Source organism: Lolium rigidum, chromosome 3, assembly GCF_022539505.1.
Source record: "Lolium rigidum isolate FL_2022 chromosome 3, APGP_CSIRO_Lrig_0.1, whole genome shotgun sequence".
Lineage (NCBI taxonomy): Eukaryota > Viridiplantae > Streptophyta > Magnoliopsida > Poales > Poaceae > Lolium > Lolium rigidum.
In genome coordinates this window covers 17460055-17473418 of record NC_061510.1, presented here as the reverse complement: position 1 = coordinate 17473418, position 13364 = coordinate 17460055, and the positions used below count along the sequence as shown (strand labels likewise).

At 44.0% G+C, this 13364-nt stretch overlaps 2 protein-coding genes across 5 annotated transcripts; both read right to left on the bottom strand.

Moving 5' to 3' along the window:
• Positions 1-4928: 4928 nt before the first annotated feature.
• On the bottom strand, positions 4929-5985 carry LOC124694429 (BTB/POZ and MATH domain-containing protein 1-like). Its single transcript, XM_047227412.1, is given in 2 exon segments — positions 4929-5156; positions 5158-5985. Coding segments are annotated over 2 exon segments (1056 nt in total).
• Positions 5986-6420: 435 nt separating this feature from the next.
• Positions 6421-12916, bottom strand: LOC124694867. Of its 4 annotated transcripts, XM_047227799.1 has the most exons (6): positions 12762-12916; positions 9093-9241; positions 8751-9010; positions 8548-8657; positions 7838-7938; positions 6906-7175 (listed from the first exon to the last, which is right to left on the bottom strand). In XM_047227799.1, the coding sequence occupies exons 3-6, from the start codon at positions 8942-8944 to the stop codon at positions 7134-7136; spliced, it is 447 nt and encodes a 148-aa protein (XP_047083755.1). In that variant the 5' UTR covers positions 8945-9010; positions 9093-9241; positions 12762-12916; the 3' UTR covers positions 6906-7133. The 4 variants fall into 4 exon arrangements, 3 of the variants coding, with proteins under 3 accessions (XP_047083753.1, XP_047083755.1, XP_047083754.1); XM_047227797.1 differs by lacking the exons at positions 6906-7175; positions 8751-9010 and adding an exon at positions 6421-6898 and having other exon boundaries at positions 12798-12879; XM_047227798.1 differs by having other exon boundaries at positions 8751-9241.
• Positions 12917-13364: the final 448 nt, after the last annotated feature.

Sequence of the window (13364 nt, the reverse complement as noted above, 5' to 3'; positions counted from 1 at the left end):
TGTGAAGAGGTTGACTTGGGTCAACCTAGGTCACATATTATGCATGAGAGAAATTAAATCTTAATGAGATAATGAGAGGAAATTATTTCTTTGAATAATTCAAAGTAACATTTAAGTTTAGTATGAGAGGAATTTATTTTTCTTAAATAATAAGAAAAACACATCCACCAACTTAATAGTCAAATGAGATGCTAGTTTAAGTGTGTGAACCATGTTTGTGCATAGTTTAGTAGATTAGTTTGGTGTGATGATTGTGTACCCCGTATTCGTATTTTAGACGCTAGTACCGAGGAGTACCAGGAGGAGGAGGAGGTCTACTTCCAAGAAGAAGAAGACCACCTTGACCAGTTTCCCAACCAAGGCAAGATAATACTCTGGCAAAGTGCAAAGCTCACCATGAGCAAGGCATTACCCCATTTACTTTATGCTCCTGATCCTATTTCCCAGTTTTACTTTACAAGTTTTATTTACTTTTGTTTTATCAAGGTACTTGTGTTTTATTTTTACTAGATTAGTATGGAGTTAGTACAAGAGTATCAAACTTAGCCTAGAAGCAAAGCAATTACTTAGCACCCCTCACACATAGTGGCTAGTGCTAAATTTAAGATGACTACTCTAGATGGGAACAGGTGTTGATGAAATAATGATGGTTGGAAACCTTGGAATGATTAGTCATTTCCATTGAAAGTTTTTTTGAAGGTGAATATGACACTAAAGTTGACTTGGTGACTTTGGCTAAAAGCGATGATTGATTGGATGCGATACCATTCCAATTTTTGAGTACCCCCACAATACCTGATTATGGGTAGGGCTTAGCTGGAAATTTATGTGTCTTAGTATGGGTTCCCTCTGAACACACATCATAGGGGTTATGCTTGAGGCTGCCTCCGTTGTTGAGAAATGATGTGAATTAAAGGTGAATTGTACGGCCAAGCCCTGTGCAGTTCCCGGGTTAACAGTTGGTTTTCACCGGGAGGCCAAGCTCATGGGGAGAGGTGCCTATACTAGGGTGTGTAAGTGAAAGGTTAACGGTTGATGATCCGCGTACTGAGTTACGATTATTCGGGGTTTTATCCCTGACGGATGTAATCAAATGTTGTGGCACAAGTGTGCGACCTCTGCAGAGTGTAGAACTATTCGAATAGCCGCGTCCGCGGATATGGACAATTGGAAAGGCCATTCTGTTTCCGTCATCAGAATTTATATCTTTGTGACTGGTGTTTTTGAACTTGAACTTGAACGGTGACTTTGACTTTGAATCACAACTGAGTTGTGGGAATGACACTAATGTTCCCACTTGAGTTAGTTAGCACTTGAGGAGTTGTTTACAAAAGTGTTTACGAAATAAAATTGGCTTTATGCAAATAAACTTAGAGCTTAGAACACCTTTATGTCAATACTAGTACTTACTTTAGTGTTAGATTGCGAGTACTTAAAGTACTCACGGCTTTGTCCCTGGCTATTCAAATGGCCAGAATATGAAGCCGAGCAGCGATACGAGGATGACGATCAGCGGGACGTCTACCACAACTAGGAGCTTCTAACGTCAAGCGTTGGCCTGTGGACTAGAGAGTCCTTGTATCTTACGCTTCCGCTATGAACTTGTGTTTGTTCGTTGATCATTAGATCAACTATTTGTGTAATATGGATCATGTGATTCCAAGTTGTAAGACATTATGGTTTGTAATAAATGATGACTGTGATACTTAACTATTATGCCTCGCAACAACAATTTCCTGGGATTGCGATGTATGACATAATAGGCATCCGGACGTTAAAAATCCGGGTGTTGACAATGACATGCGGGACCCATGAGGCAGCAGCATCCTCAGCGTTTCCAAGGCGGCAGCGGATCAAAAGAAAAAGGAAATTGCCAAAAATCAGAGGGTGAAAAAAAATCCAAGAAAATAAAATTTTATTGTACATAGAGGATGACATGCGGGTCTCATGAGCCAGCATCTTACTCAATGTTTCAAAGGCTGCATGAGATCGAAAGTAAAAGGCAAGTGACCAAAAATAACGGGGTCAAAAAAATCCAAGAAAAGAAAGTTGATTGTACATAGAGGATGACATGCGGGTCCCATGTTCCAGCAGCTTCCTCAACGTTTCCAAGGCGGCATGAGATCGAAAGAAAAAGGCAAGTGACCAAATATCAGGAACCAAAAATAATCTAAGAATAGAAACTTTATTGTACATAGAGGATGACATGTGGGTCCCATTTTGCAGCAGCGGTCTCAACGTTTCCAAGGCGGCACGGGATCAAAAGAAAAAGGAAGTAGCCTGAAATTAGGGGACAAAAATAACTCCAAGAAAGGAAACTTTTCTTGTACATAGAGGATGACATGCGGGAACCATGAGCCAACAGCTTCCTCAACGTTTCAGAGGCGGCATGAGATCGAAAGAAAAAGGCAAGTGACCAAATATCAGGAGCCAAAAATAATCCAAGAAAAGAAACTTTTATTGTACATAGAGGATGACATGTGGGTCCCATTTTGCAGCAGCGGTCTCAACGTTTCAAAGGTGGCACGGGATCGAAAGAAAACGGCAAGTGACCAAATATCAGGTGCCAAAAATAACTCCAAGAAAGAAAATGTTTATTGTTCATAGAGGATGACATGCGGGTCCCATTTTGCAGCAGCAGTCTCAACGTTTCAAAGGTGGCACGGGATCGAAAGAAAAAGGCAAGTGACCACATATGAGGTGCCAAAAATAACTCCAAGAAAGAAAATGTTTATTGTTCATAGAGGATGACATGCGGTTCCCATTTTACAGCAGCGGTCTCAACGTTTTCAAGACGGCACGGGATCGAAAGAAAAAGGCAAGTGACCAAATCTCAGGTGCCAAAAATAATTCGAAGAAAAGAAACTTGATTGTACATAGAGGATGACATACGGGTCCCATGAGCCTGCAGCGTAAATGGCTCGATCGGAGAATATGAACGAGATGGCGCGATCGAGAAAAAAAACATCGCTAGAGACGCTGCCATCTAGGCCCTACATTCCTGGGCGGTGCGGATATGCGTTGACTTGGCCGGCGCACCCGAGAATTCATCATGCACCACGTTCCGGGCCACCATACGCGACGTTTTCCATGTTTACGTCGGGCTAGGTGGCCTCAAAAAGAGAAAAAAAAAAAGTTTTGACATGTACCACGGAGAGATAAAAAATCGACAGGGTTGGTGCATCAGCAACCACGGCGCGACTTTCAATTCGTCGGCCATGGCAACTTTTCTTGTAGTGTTACATCCGAAAAACCGGAAGCCATCGGTCAACACTAGAAACCTGACAATGGATGAAGATCTTGTCAGCATGGACTTGTGCCCTGGAAATTCGAAACCCCCATCAACTAGAGACCTGGAACATTGCATACCCCGAGACACCCTCTAGAAGAAACATGAGCACTCATCTAGTCTAATAGACTCTTAGCGAGCACCTCATGCACACGCTAGAGAAATCCACACCGACGTTGAACCACCGAGCGTCTTCATGGCTCAGATCTGCAAAGCCCTCGCCATCGCCAGACCTGACTTACACGCCTCCACGGCGCCCCCGCCCTGCGCGCGTCCACCATCACGCATCCGACACCGAGACCCCGCTGCTCGTGCCGCTGAAACTCGTCGTCGTTGATGCGATAGGACCAACACCACTCCACCTCCAAACCACTCCTCTCAGATAGTGCTCCAAAGACGATGCCCATAACAGGGATAACGACACCAAAGTGTTGCCAACGTATGATCGGGAGACTCGGGTCTAGGGTTTCCACCTAGAGCACCCAAGCAAAAAAATAGGGGCTGCGAAAATGGTGCCTTCAATAAGGAACACGATGCCATGAGTCATCGTCATCGTCAATCTCGGCTCTCACCAGCAGCCACACAAATTCGTACCCGGCTGATTGGACCTTGATGCAGCCTCAAACATCACCATCGACGATGCGACGATCGATCCTGCAACCCGTGCCATCCACCTCATTGCCACCCAGAGACCGGGACCGAAGCCACCGCCCCTCCAAGGCGTAGACCACCGCGCCGATCATCAACGCCACAACTTCTATAGACATGTCGGAGGAACCATCGTGCCATGGTGCCCGGCCGCACCACGCCCAGCTCATACAATACAACCAACGCTGATCCTTAATTTGCGCCAGGGGAAAAAGGAGGCCTCCCCCGCCGCCGGGCGTCTAGGGTTTCCCCCTCCCATCACCTCGCGGGGGTGAGAGGAGGGCCGAGAGTAGTATCGATCTAATGGTGCATCTCTGAATTCTAAAAAAGATTTATCACCTACTTGGTGCGTATGAATTCTAAAAAGAAGTTTGTGTGGATATTAAGATTTCCAAGTTTTCCCTTTGAAATCAAGATAAAATAGTCCTCCATTTTTCCTTTATTCCTCCCAACCAATGGATTCATAGTGCTACCTTAGAAAAAATATATTCATATGTTTTTCCTCCTCTTTTTCCATGAGCCAAAGAGGCTTCGCTTCTATTCAACACGAAGTCTAATAAACAAGATGACATGTTGATAAAGTAAAATGACGGTGCATCTCTGAATGGGTAGTACACATAGCACAAATATGGGGCAGCACCATTATTGCTAACTTTACTAATCCGCAATGGTAATTAAATTGTCCGCAAGTTCCCGCAAGAATTAGGTCAAAAGAAAACCTAGCTATAAGTCACGAGCTTCCGAGTTCGCTTCTCTGGGAGACTATGGATTGAACTAGACAATCAACGTTCGGCATGAAACAAGATTTAGCAAAGAAACAGAAGAACCATGTGAATTTCCTTAGATTTCAGTGAAATAAGAGTAAAGAGCACACATTTTCGACGAGAAGTTAAGTCTTGCAATGGGGATACCAGACTGATGATAAGAATCGACAGAATGCCCTAGAACTCCACCGTCCAATCGAAATTCCGAGCCATACCACTCATACTTCTCACAGCTTGTCTAGAATGTCCATGGCAATCGATAGACAGCTTGCTGCGAGATGCTTGAATCCATCAGTCTCCTTGACAACAGGAAGCACATCCAAGGAAGACATGTATCCAAGGCAAGCATGTTTGAGTTGCATGGAGTTGTGCTGCTCCGCTAATGCTAGGATGGTTGAAACTGTTTGCACATCAATTTTCTGGCAGAGCTTCCATTCACAAATAGCCTTTAATTAGCCTGTCCAGTCCATACCGATCCACGGCAACCAACAAGTGCTGCAACGCCACACTTTGATCAACATCGCAATCACCAGACAGTGAATCTGTGTATATGAAGTAAAGAAGCGCATCGAAGATGGCAGGTTCCATGTCATTGATCTCGACGCGTTTCACGGTTGTCTCGTTCATTTGACCAAAGAGCTCAGCCTTGAAGACCGGTGATCGTGCGGCTAACACACATCTGTGTGCACTGAAGAGTTGATTGCCGACACTGAATGTCACATCCACGCCTTCCCCATCCTTCAACATGCTTGCGAAGTGTGTGTGCAGGTTCGATTCCGGTACTGGGACTATGACTGTGCTTACATCTTCTGTGCGAATTTCCTTTATGACAGTCAAAACACACCTGATTGTGAAGCAATCGTCATTACGGGATAGCAGTTCTTGCAGCTTGGACTTTTCAATAAAGTGGGGGTAGCCCCAAGAAGCACCTACTGACACAACGGTATGTTTTGTGCTCACAAGATTACTCTCTTTTCCATCTTTCTCCAGTAAACTGAAAGTGCACTTCACCTTTACATCCGGTGTCCCACTGTAGAAACACAAGAAAACCGACACATAGGCGGCGTTGTCCTCCTCCTTCTCCCCATCAGGGTACATCCTGATGTTCCAGCCATAGGCGCTGAGAGTGAACATGCTCGAGCTAACGAACTTGCCGGCACCCATACCTTCGAGCAGCGAATACTCCATCACCTCAAAGTTGTGGGCGGTGGTGACGCCTTCTGTCCAGCACCTCGACAAGGTCTCGGAGATGGGCTTCTTAACTGAAGTAGGGTTGTTGCCCATGGTGTGGAAAGGAGTAAACAAACGGTGCAAACTTTCAGGGTCTGACTGGACGTAAGGTTTCATTAGGGGGGCGCGGCGGCGGTGGCGTCAGACCGAGGAGGATCTGGAGCGGAGCGAGAGCAATGCGAACCGCCAGGAACGACCGGAGGCGGGCCAGGCGGCGGCGCTGGCGAGGCTTGGCAATACTACAATCGATCGCTCGGTGGGTTGAGTTTTCATATATTGACTAGATCATGTAGGCACGCGTTGCCGCGCCCGTCTATCAAAGTTGTAAAATGTTAGAAATTAGAATAAAAAATTGAAATTTAATGGAGATAGCAAATAAAGTCAACCTCATGTCTACAAATAAACATGTGAAGTGAAAATATATTTAAACTCGAAAAAAATACCTTCGGAAAATATATATGTTATGTCGATATTGCAGCGCCATGAAAATTAAGAACAATAAGCTACTATAGTAAACACATATGAGCAATTCTTTTCTGAGAATCGTCCTCGGCCGTTTATTTCATAGAGAACATACGTTCTAATTGAACAGGATCAACGAAAAAAACAGGGTAAACTCTAAAGGTCATAGCTGCAGAATTTAAAGTAAGAGTTTCACGGGCGCATTAAGGTGCTGATTTATTCCCTTCTTGCCTGGTGAAGCGCCAGCCCTTAGGCTGGAGACGGCTAGTTTCTTTAATCTCCCTGAGGAAGTGGACACAGGACGAATTCTGTTTCAGTTCAAAGCGACTAAAGTCTGGCAATCAGTTTCCATGAGTACTGTGTCATACCCATGAGGTGACCAACAAAATAGCATCTCTTCATGCAAGAACTTCAGCTATAAATGGGTCATGAGTACTGACACTTATATACTTCCGGCATTCCTGCAATCACATGACCAGCATCATTCCTGCAACAACTCCCGACCCTGCTTAAAATAAGCACATGTCAATAGAACCATCAGTATTAAGTTTAATCTACTTAATTTCAGGTCAGCATCATTTAACATCTTCCATGACAGTTGTCTGTATATCCAGTGATTTTAGCAATTAATCAACAAGCTCCACGAGGCTACTTTCTCCATCATAATATATACTTCTGCCCGCCCAAATAGACCAAAAAAGTAACAATCTATGTTAGACGGGATAGTCATCTTCCCAGTGTTATTTCAGAAAATCGTGGAAGTTGTATGCACCGTAGAATTTCTGCAAATATAAAATAGCTTAGATGCCAACTCTTAAATGTTTGTTGTATAAATTTGAAATCTCTTTGGTATACTCAGATAGCATCAGCTCGAGTTACAAGCAAGCTAAAAGATTCTATCACACATTTTCAAACTTGTATATATTATAACCACAAATGTTAAACAATTGAAAAATGATGGATGATTATAGCAAGTGGAAAGAACTAAAAAGACAAATCACTGTGCGACAAAAGATATCTGTTGTCTCCAAAACTTCCAGCTTTCTTATTCAGATGTTACATACTGACAAAAGTTAAATTGCAAATTTAAGTTAAGTATCTAATTATGGAAACATCTATAAACATAAAAAAGATATATCTAATACTTACGAGCCATGGATTCCTTGATTAAAAGGACAAGCTAACAACAGTAGGTGAACTGGTCTCGTAATACCACTATCTAGATCTCAAGAAATTTGAAAAATTTGAATAGTTCAGTAATCAGTACAACGTTTCAGTATAGGAAATACATATTTGTGAGATTGTTTTTCAAAGCTTTACGAATAAACAACAATCAATGGTAGCAAGATCTTTAGGTATAATATTTTGTGTAGAAAAAAGTTCACAAACGGTATCTAAAATGAACTACAATAGTTTTAACGGGAATACAGAAACATGATCTTACCAACTCTGGTCTCTGGACAAACAGATGGCGTGCAGATAAACTGGTAGCAGAACTGAATCTAGGGCCCAACTGAAAAATGAAAAGTTTGCAAGGGATCACACCTGGATAGATTATCACTTGTCAGTATATAACATATACAGTTTTGGATGGAACGAAGTGATTGAGCAGAATGTAATATAAAAACATTCTGATATTAGTTCAGAAAGTGTGCACCACAATGACATAATTAAACCTTAAATCAACAAACGGATTATATCAGCTAAAAACAAACACTTCCTCGGAAAAGTTGCTTATATTAACTGGTCATTGTAATATCAAGGGATACATCAGGGGCATTTCCAAATGTAATTATTGCACTATCATCTAAATTTGATTTGTAGAATCGAGATGGAGAGCACCGAAACGCATCCGCAACCTAGAGTTCAAACTTGTCGAAATTACTTCCGAAGCGTCTCAAAACTTTTTTCTAATTGTTGTTCTATTTGACCCAGCACATAGAACAACAACCATAATTAATTGTACAATGGGATTTCATTTCATGTTCTCTCCAGATTTATCAAAAAAACTTATCCAACTATGAGCAATTTGGAAGAATTGATATGACATAGTTACAGGTCTAGCAAGACATATACATGGAAACTAATGAACGAAATTCATCAAAATATACTGATACATATGAAGGAAATAGATAAGCTAATCTAAGAACTGACCTGACCGCCAGCCATAGCAAATACCGAGGTGAAGAATCTTACAATCAAATAAATCCAACCAGACTCCAGATTTAACTGAATGAAATGTGCAGAACCAAGGTAAAAACAACCTGCAAAAGATTAATTACAGATTTTAGAAACGGTACAATTGTTATGTGGAAAATGGGGAATTCCCAGGAGAGATAATCAGCCTAGCAGAATACCCTTGGACCAGGAGGTTATGGTCGAGTAAGAAAGGGTAAGGAGATAGTTTGAGGCAACACAAGAATTTATAGGGCAGGCGAGGCATGTGCGCCACAGGAAATTTAAGCACGATGGAAGCCATTAGAGCTTGGCAGCAACTGAAAATTAACACGGGATCAATGACGAGCGACGCATCAGCTGCCAAAGGCCGCATCCACCGACCGTGTCCGACGCATCAGCATGGAGGCACCGAATGGAAGTAGTGAAGAAAGACATGGTGCTGACAGTAACGCTCCGATTAATCGTCATAATCACAAGATGGAGTATAATTACAGGAATAAAGAATGGGTTTCAATTAGTACCACCATGGCACCATCAATCCATCAATACAACGCGTGTTCAGTGAGCGCACTCCGCGGCCTGGTCTTCGAACGGATGCACGAATGTAGACCCGTGATGAGTGAGCCCACTCCGCGGCATGCACGGAAGGCAAACTTCGCCGGCACCGTAGCTGAAGAAGAAAGAAAATTGGTCAACGGCAATATAAATCCGGCTGATATATCTTCTCTTTCTTAATAGTTGGTCCCATTTTCCTAGCCTCACAGCGAGCCACGTCACTGCTTTAAAATTGTGCCCAGACCGACACCTCCCGACACGCCCCGACACGCCCGTCGCACTTCCTCTCCAGACTCCACGCCCGAACGGAGGCCCAGACCAACACGCTCGGTCGCCAATCCTCTCCAGACGCTAGCCCGGAACCGGAGAGTGCCTCGCGAAAAGTTCTCCAGACGCTAGCCCTTCCTCGCGAGGACGACGCGCGCGGAACCTCCCCCATCGATCTGTGCTGGGCTGCTGGCTTCCTCGCCAGATCGCGCGCGCGGACCCTCCCCCGTATCCATCTCTGCTGCGGTGCTGCCCTTGCTCGCCAGATGGATCGACACCGGCCGCCTCTCTTCCTCTTCCTCGCATACCCGTCGATCTCTCCCCATCGATCTCTTCCCCGCCACGGATCCGCCTCTGTTCGTCTTCTTGGTTCGGGCCGGGGCTGCAATTCCCAACGGTGCTAGGAGAAAGCGGCCTTCAGTCCCCTCCTACTAAAGATTGATCATGGCCAGGTTTCTGGACTCTTACCTGTGTTTGTTTTTGTTTTTCAGGTATGCATGGGTCAGACGAATATCTTATGAGTAAGATTACACTTTCTTAGGAAGCCTCTCGCTCTGAATCTCACTCTCTGTGTGTGTTTTATTTGGAGGCAGACGTTGGATTAAAAAAATTGTAGAAATAGTTGGTCCCATTTTCCTAGCCTCACAGCGAGCCACGTCACTGCTTTAAAATTGTGCCCAGACCGACACCTCCCGACACGCCCCGACACGCCCGTCGCACTTCCTCTCCAGACTCCACGCCCGAACGGAGGCCCAGACCAACACGCTCGGTCGCCAATCCTCTCCAGACGCTAGCCCGGAACCGGAGAGTGCCTCGCGAAAAGTTCTCCAGACGCTAGCCCTTCCTCGCGAGGACGACGCGCGCGGAACCTCCCCCTCGATCTGTGCTGGGCTGCTGGCTTCCTCGCCAGATCGCGCGCGCGGACCCTCCCCCGTATCCATCTCTGCTGCGGTGCTGCCCTTGCTCGCCAGATGGATCGACACCGGCCGCCTCTCTTCCTCTTCCTCGCATACCCATCGATCTCTCCCCATCGATCTCTCCCCATCGATCTCTCCCCCGCCACGGATCTGCCTCTGTTCGTCTTCTTGGTTCGGGCCGGAGCTGCAATTCCCAACGGTGCTAGGAGAAAGCGGCCTTCAGTCCCCCTCCTACTAAAGATTGATCATGGCCAGGTTTCTGGACTCTTACCTGTGTTTGTTTTTGTTTTTCAGGTATGCATGGGTCAGACGAATATCTTATGAGTAAGATTACACTTTCTTAGGAAGCCTCTCGCTCTGAATCTCACTCTCTGTGTGTGTTTTATTTGGAGGCAGACGTTGGATTAAAAAAATTGTAGAAATTCATCACTGTTCACATTTTTTTGTCTCTGTTGTTTTTAGCCTATATTTCCAATGACTTCATGCAGATTTGCTGATGTAGACGAACTCTGAATATGATGAGGTAAGCACTGTGCGCGGATGGTTCTTTCTCTTACCCTGCTGTGTTTTCTTTGACATTTCATATTTTACAGATCTTGTGGGAAATTCAATTGTAGATTCATGTTTACTATGTATTATAGATTCCAGTTACATGACAATATTTATGTGTTACATGAATGTACAATGAATTGGCAGGGAGCAATGGACAGGTTTTGTCCTCGGTTGGAGATAATTACCCCTCTCCTCATATTTATTTCTATAATTCAATAGGAAGATGGAGAATTGTTGACACCCTATTTTTGCCCACGTTTTCTCACGACCTCCCTATATCGGTGTATTGCAACTTCTATACAATGTGAATTGAATATACACAAAGGATTACTTTCATCTTTATTACAAATATCACAATGCCCAGCGCTTACACGGGTGCTTAATTTTTTTGAGTTTAGCGTCTGTCGCTTGGGAGTCGTGATTCACACCTATTATACAAATGCCGGGCGTCTACTTATGCAGCGATGCTGAAAAACTGACTGGAAACCGCCATTGAAACGAACGAAATGTCTGGGATTTGTTTCCTGGCGCCTGTGTCTACCAATTATAAATATTATAGGACAATTTTTTTCACAAGTAACAGGAGTATCTGCGTCAATGATTCTATAGATTTTTCTGGAGTATGTTTTTCTTCGTAAAGATGAAGCTGACAAAGGTAACCTTAGACAATCTCGCCGCAACGCGCGGGGTATCATCTAGTTAAACTAAAACGCAAAGATTGGGGAATTCGCACCTATCATCGATCTCTCCCCCGCCACGGATCTGCCTCTGTTCGTCTTCTTGGTTCGGGCCGGAGCTGCAATTCCCAACGGTGCTAGGAGAAAGCGGCCTTCAGTCCCCCTCCTACTAAAGATTGATCTTGGCCAGGTTTCTGGACTCTTACCTGTGTTTGTTTTTGTTTTTCAGGTATGCATGGGTCAGACGAATATCTTATGAGTAAGATTACACTTTCTTAGGAAGCCTCTCGCTCTGAATCTCACTCTCTGTGTGTGTTTTATTTGGAGGCAGACGTTGGATTAAAAAAATTGTAGAAATTCATCACTGTTCACATTTTTTTGTCTCTGTTGTTTTTAGCCTATATTTCCAATGACTTCATGCAGATTTGCTGATGTAGACGAACTCTGAATATGATGAGGTAAGCACTGTGCGCGGATGGTTCTTTCTCTTACCCTGCTGTGTTTTCTTTGACATTTCATATTTTACAGATCTTGTGGGAAATTCAATTGTAGATTCATGTTTACTATGTATTATAGATTCCAGTTACATGACAATATTTATGTGTTACATGAATGTACAATGAATTGGCAGGGAGCAATGGACAGGTTTTGTCCTCGGTTGGAGATAATTACCCCTCTCCTCATATTTATTTCTATAATTCAATAGGAAGATGGAGAATTGTTGACACCCTATTTTTGCCCACGTTTTCTCACGACCTCCCTATATCGGTGTATTGCAACTTCTATACAATGTGAATTGAATATACACAAAGGATTACTTTCATCTTTATTACAAATATCACAATGCCCAGCGCTTACACGGGTGCTTAATTTTTTTTGAGTTTAGCATCTGTCGCTTGGGAGTCGTGATTCACACCTATTATACAAATGCCGGGCGTCTACTTATGCAGCGATGCTGAAAAACTGACTGGAAACCGCCATTGAAACGAACGAAATGTCTGGGATTTGTTTCCTGGCGCCTGTGTCTACCAATTATAAATATTATAGGACAATTTTTTTCACAAGTAACAGGAGTATCTGCGTCAATGATTCTATAGATTTTTCTGAAGTATGTTTTTCTTCGTAAAGATGAAGCTGACAAAGGTAACCTTAGACAATCTCGCCGCAACGCGCGGGGTATCATCTAGTTAAACTAAAACGCAAAGATTGGGGAATTCGTAACCTATCATCGCTACTCAGCCGGGAGTGGGAGTCGCACCACATTTATTTCTTGAACCTGCGTGAAATATTCGGCGGCGGCGCGCAGGCGGAGGACCGATGGCGACGCCATTGCAGGCGGATGAACCGCGACCAGAGCGAACAAGAAGATTGAACCTTTCTTTTTTCTCACCAACCACCGCTACGTTTTTTATTTTAAGGGAAACCACCGCTACGTTTTTATTTTTTGAGGAAAAAAGCCCGTTTCAGCGTTTTAAGGGCCCAAGTAACGTGCTGCGGCCTTACTCAATGCGTGGAGTAGAAGCCCTAGAATGAGAACGGCCATTTTTTGCGATGCACATCAGTAAGCGATTTTTTTTTAAATAATACGAATTTTTTATTTAATTCGAGGAATAGCGCGCGATTTGAAAAAAATCCGAAACTGTGACCTGGTCGGTCAGCTACTGACCGATCGGTCAGTAGCCGGCCGATTGAGAGTCGGCTGCCCTGACCAATTGGTCAGCTACAGACCAATTGGCCAGCTACCGACCGATCGGCTGGCTGTAGCCCCACCCCCTGCATGGATTTAGTTTAGGTTTATTACTAGGGATATCTGCTGGCACTTCTC

Excerpts from the sequence above, each read along its gene's own strand:
- LOC124694867 (XM_047227797.1), bottom strand. The coding sequence starts at position 12,869 with ATGGCGTCGCCATCGGTCCTCCGCCTGCGCGCCGCCGCCGAATATTTC. Across the intron at positions 8,658-9,092 it reads GGATTGATGGTGCCATGGTG|GTTGTTTTTACCTTGGTTCT; the intron begins GTACTAATTGAA and ends AATCTTTTGCAG. Across the intron at positions 7,939-8,547 it reads TTGCTATGGCTGGCGGTCAG|GTGTGATCCCTTGCAAACTT; the intron begins GTCAGTTCTTAG and ends TAATCTATCCAG.